Below are 3,725 nucleotides of genomic sequence, written 5' to 3'. Positions count from 1 at the left end.
TGAAACGGAAATGACCCCGCGAGTTGCAATAGTAAGAGCGTCCAGTTCTTAACAAATACATAAACAAACGGTAAACTCGGACAAAATGTGCTAATTAAAAACTTTTACCCAGGGCCCACATTGATATTCCGTTTAATTAAAATAAACAGGCTACCGTTATTCCAATAATTTTTGTAATAATTTAAACGACTAAACACGGTCATTTGTTTAATGATACATAATATGTTCTTATTTTAAACGTATATTTTCTAAAACACAAAAAACTGCCCATATAGTCTCCATAATCCAAGCACCTTCCCTCAAAGACACTAATTTTCGAATCTGGCAAAACCGCAGAAAATTTGGTTCGATGAGGCATTGATTTGTTTATTCAAATATCTAATTTGCCCCAGTTGGTTAAAAAATAAAAAGTATCGGTTTTATGTAAAACTGAGATCAATTAAAAGAGTTGTTCTATACATCTAACCGTATTAATGAGTCACCCAGAAAAAAACCATAAACGCGTGCCTCATCCGAGGCAGGTATTTTATTTCAACTCGCCCCACTGAAATCCAATTACTGTTTGAATACCACTCACGGAACCTGCGGTGTTTCCCGTGATACGTACCGAGGCGTTGATAATGAACAGGTGATTGTCTTTTAGTTGAACCTCAAAACACACACACACACACACACACATTTAAACTATTACAGAGCATAAAACACTTCAACAACAACTACCGCCAGTGTAGCTTCGGGGTTTCCTTTGCACCCCAAATCAGGAGAGTCAAGCTGATTTCGAGTTAGCTCGTATTAAGCCAGACCTTCGCAATAAAAAGCAATTTAAATACGGATTTGTGAAACAGAACACAACTGATGTTCCAGTTATATACGGAACAATATTTGTTCCGTAAACGGCTGGATTTTTTTTGTATACACACGTATACCAAATCCAGTTAGACAGCTTGTTTATATAAAAAAAAAAGAGAGAGAGAGAGAGAGAGAAACTTGAGTCGTTGTTTATGTTTTGTACAAATTTATTTGTCGTTTTGGAATAGAGTGAGTGGTCTTAAACTCTGTAAAACGTCATTCGTTTAAATAAGCCTCGGTCCGTGTGATATAACCTGAAACATTTGACATCAGTAAAACCTCACAAACCAGAAAAGGAACATTTCAAAACAACCCAAAAACATACAGAAGTAATTCACAAGCTTTAAAAAATAAAATGTAAAAACAAAAAAAACACACAACTTACTATAAATACAAACTTGCGCTTGCGACCCGCACATTGTTTCAAAAGCAAAATTCAGAAAGCTAATACTCCATTAAAAATAAGAGAAACAATTCTACAAAGTTTTGGACAAAGCCAATCTACATATTAAGTGTAAACAGTTACTTGAGATGATATTTTTCCGTCTTTTTTTCTTGCATTTTAAAAACATCAAAATCAAATTCGCCTCTCTGAAGCAACAGTTTTTTTTTGTGCGGGGGAGGTGCCTTGCCATCTTTTTAAAAGCCCAATTCTTCTACAGAACTCGATTGCTTTGGAGCTCATGATAAAAAGCCTCTTTGCAATACAAATTTCAAAAAACCTCTGCCGGGCTCGGAGTCCACATATTTAATTAAAACAGAAAAAAAACTCTTAAAACTGACAGTTTCAATTGAGAAAAAAATATATAGTTGCATTACTCTTTTTTGTTTAACATTTCTCCGATTCACAGTTTTCAGAGAACAAAGTGTTCAAGTATCCAAAGTACTGTGGAGTTCAAGTCTCTTCGCTTTGCTTGCTTGTTTTAAATGTGGGTCAGTGGTAGCGTACCGTTCACGCCAGTCCCAGCGCTCTGGTAGTGTTGGTGCACACCGTGTAACCTGCTGGCCTGGAGCGAGGCATGGTCTGAACCGTCTCCACCAGGAGGAAGGTACATGCTAATCATATCCCTCAAGTCGCCCAGGCACGCTCTTTGGGAATGGGAGGTGATTGCCGGTGGAGGCGAGCTAGGCTCCGACTTGCACACCGACGCCAGGGAGCCCAAGCCCATGCCGCTCGTCGTCTGCTGGGTGTAAGCCGGGGACATGCTGTACGTGGAAGCCGCATTCATGTAGGTCTGGGCGCTGGACATCATGGGGTTGTACTGCAGCCCGGCCATCTCGTACCGGTGCATCTGCTGGATCTGGGGGCTGTTCATGCTCGGATGCTGAGAGTAACCCAGCTGGTCCTGCATCAGGGAATACGCGCTGTTGGTCCAGCCGTTCATGTGGGCATAGCTGTCCATCCTCTGCCCCACCGAGACGGCGCCGTTGACAGTGTTGGCACCAGGCGCCATGAGCCCCCCAGGTAAGGAGTACTTGTCTTTCTTGAGCAGGGTCTTGGTCTTTCTGCGGGGTCGGTATTTATAATCCGGGTGTTCCTTCATGTGCATGGCTCGAAGCCTCTTCGCCTCGTCAATGAAGGGTCGCTTCTCCGCGTCTGTCAGCAGTTTCCAGTCTGCCCCCAGCCGCTTGCTGATCTCAGAGTTGTGCATTTTGGGGTTTTCCTGAGCCATTTTCCTCCGCTGGCCCCTGGACCACACCATGAAGGCGTTCATGGGCCTCTTCACCCGGTCCTGGTCGTTGGCGCTGTTATTTTTACCATTGTTGCCTCCCGCCGCAGAGCCCGTGTTGGGCTGCGGATGCGCGCTTTTGATCTCGGTTTCCATCATGCTATACATTCAGCTGGCCTTTAGTTTACAGCTATCCTCAAAAAGAAAAAAAAGTAAACCAGATGAGAGGTAGTAGTAAAGAAACAACTGGATGAAACACTAAGTTCTTTTTTCTGCTAAAGCGTGCGCTTGCTGCCGTTTCCTGGTCTGCATAAGAGCCTGTCTGTTGTTCTGGTGCTACTCTGCTACAGAAGTCTGCAAACTTGCCCGTCAGCCCAGCTGTTAATAGGCAGCGCTCCATGTGATTTAGATTGACAGGCTAACAATGAGCTCACCTCAGCCAACCAGGGGCGGCCGTTCAACCGGGCAGCTGAATGGGTGGGTGATGATTAGCAGGTCGAGGTTTCGTCACGATTATTGCAGATAGGTGTTTTTCTTTAATTCTCGTATAACTCCGCTTTGTTTTTTTTTAAATTAATTACACGTAAATAGTCAACACACGATGTGAAAGAAAGGGATCAATTGCTTACACAAAAGTGATAATAAATGCATGAATATAAACTTTTCCTAATGTGAATGATTCAGAGTTTTATCAGGGCTGGTGTGGAGCGATAATTCATTAAGGCAGCGTGGTGATATAATCACAGTGCTTGCTGTAGTCTCTGGAAAACGTGTTGTCATGTTACACAGTTTTGAGAAAGCGTTGCTCAGTGTTGTTGTTGGATTAATTATTCCGCATCTCGGCACAGAAAAGCGGTCTTTCTTCGTTTCTAATAAATAAATAAATAAATAAATAAATAAACCCACAACCTCCAAGTGAGGATTACACCATTAATGGGCCATACATGGTAAACATTGCGACTGGGATAAACGTCTGACAAAATGGAATTTAAATTGTACTTTTGTTTCTAAACAAATTGAAAAACAAGTCCTGCCTAAGTTTTTACTTTTAACCGCTTTACGTACAATACTGTATTTACAAAATAACTCAATATAGTTCGCACGTTTTAAAATATTATGACAATTAATTTAAAAGGTGGGAAAACACACTGGTATCGGCTATAGCCTAAAACATCTGAAATGCCAAGTTTTGTAATCTATCGGACC

The 3,725-nt window shown here is 41.7% G+C and overlaps 1 protein-coding gene across 1 annotated transcript; it reads right to left on the bottom strand.

Annotated features, from left to right (window-relative positions):
- Positions 1-995: 995 nt before the first annotated feature.
- LOC117412033 (transcription factor Sox-3-like) lies at positions 996-2,892 on the bottom strand. Its single transcript, XM_034019974.3, has one exon. The coding sequence runs from the start codon at positions 2,685-2,687 to the stop codon at positions 1,773-1,775; it is 915 nt and encodes a 304-aa protein (XP_033875865.1). The 5' UTR covers positions 2,688-2,892; the 3' UTR covers positions 996-1,772.
- Positions 2,893-3,725: the final 833 nt, after the last annotated feature.

Source organism: Acipenser ruthenus, chromosome 16 (genome assembly GCF_902713425.1).
Source record: "Acipenser ruthenus chromosome 16, fAciRut3.2 maternal haplotype, whole genome shotgun sequence".
Taxonomy (NCBI): Eukaryota; Metazoa; Chordata; class Actinopteri; order Acipenseriformes; family Acipenseridae; genus Acipenser; species Acipenser ruthenus.
The sequence above is the reverse complement of the archived record's forward strand: the minus strand, read 5'-3'. Positions and strand labels throughout refer to the sequence as shown.

What these genes read in the sequence shown, in the direction of transcription:
- LOC117412033 (XM_034019974.3), bottom strand. Translation starts at nt 2,687, where the DNA reads ATGTATAGCATGATGGAAACCGAGATCAAAAGCGCGCATCCGCAGCCC.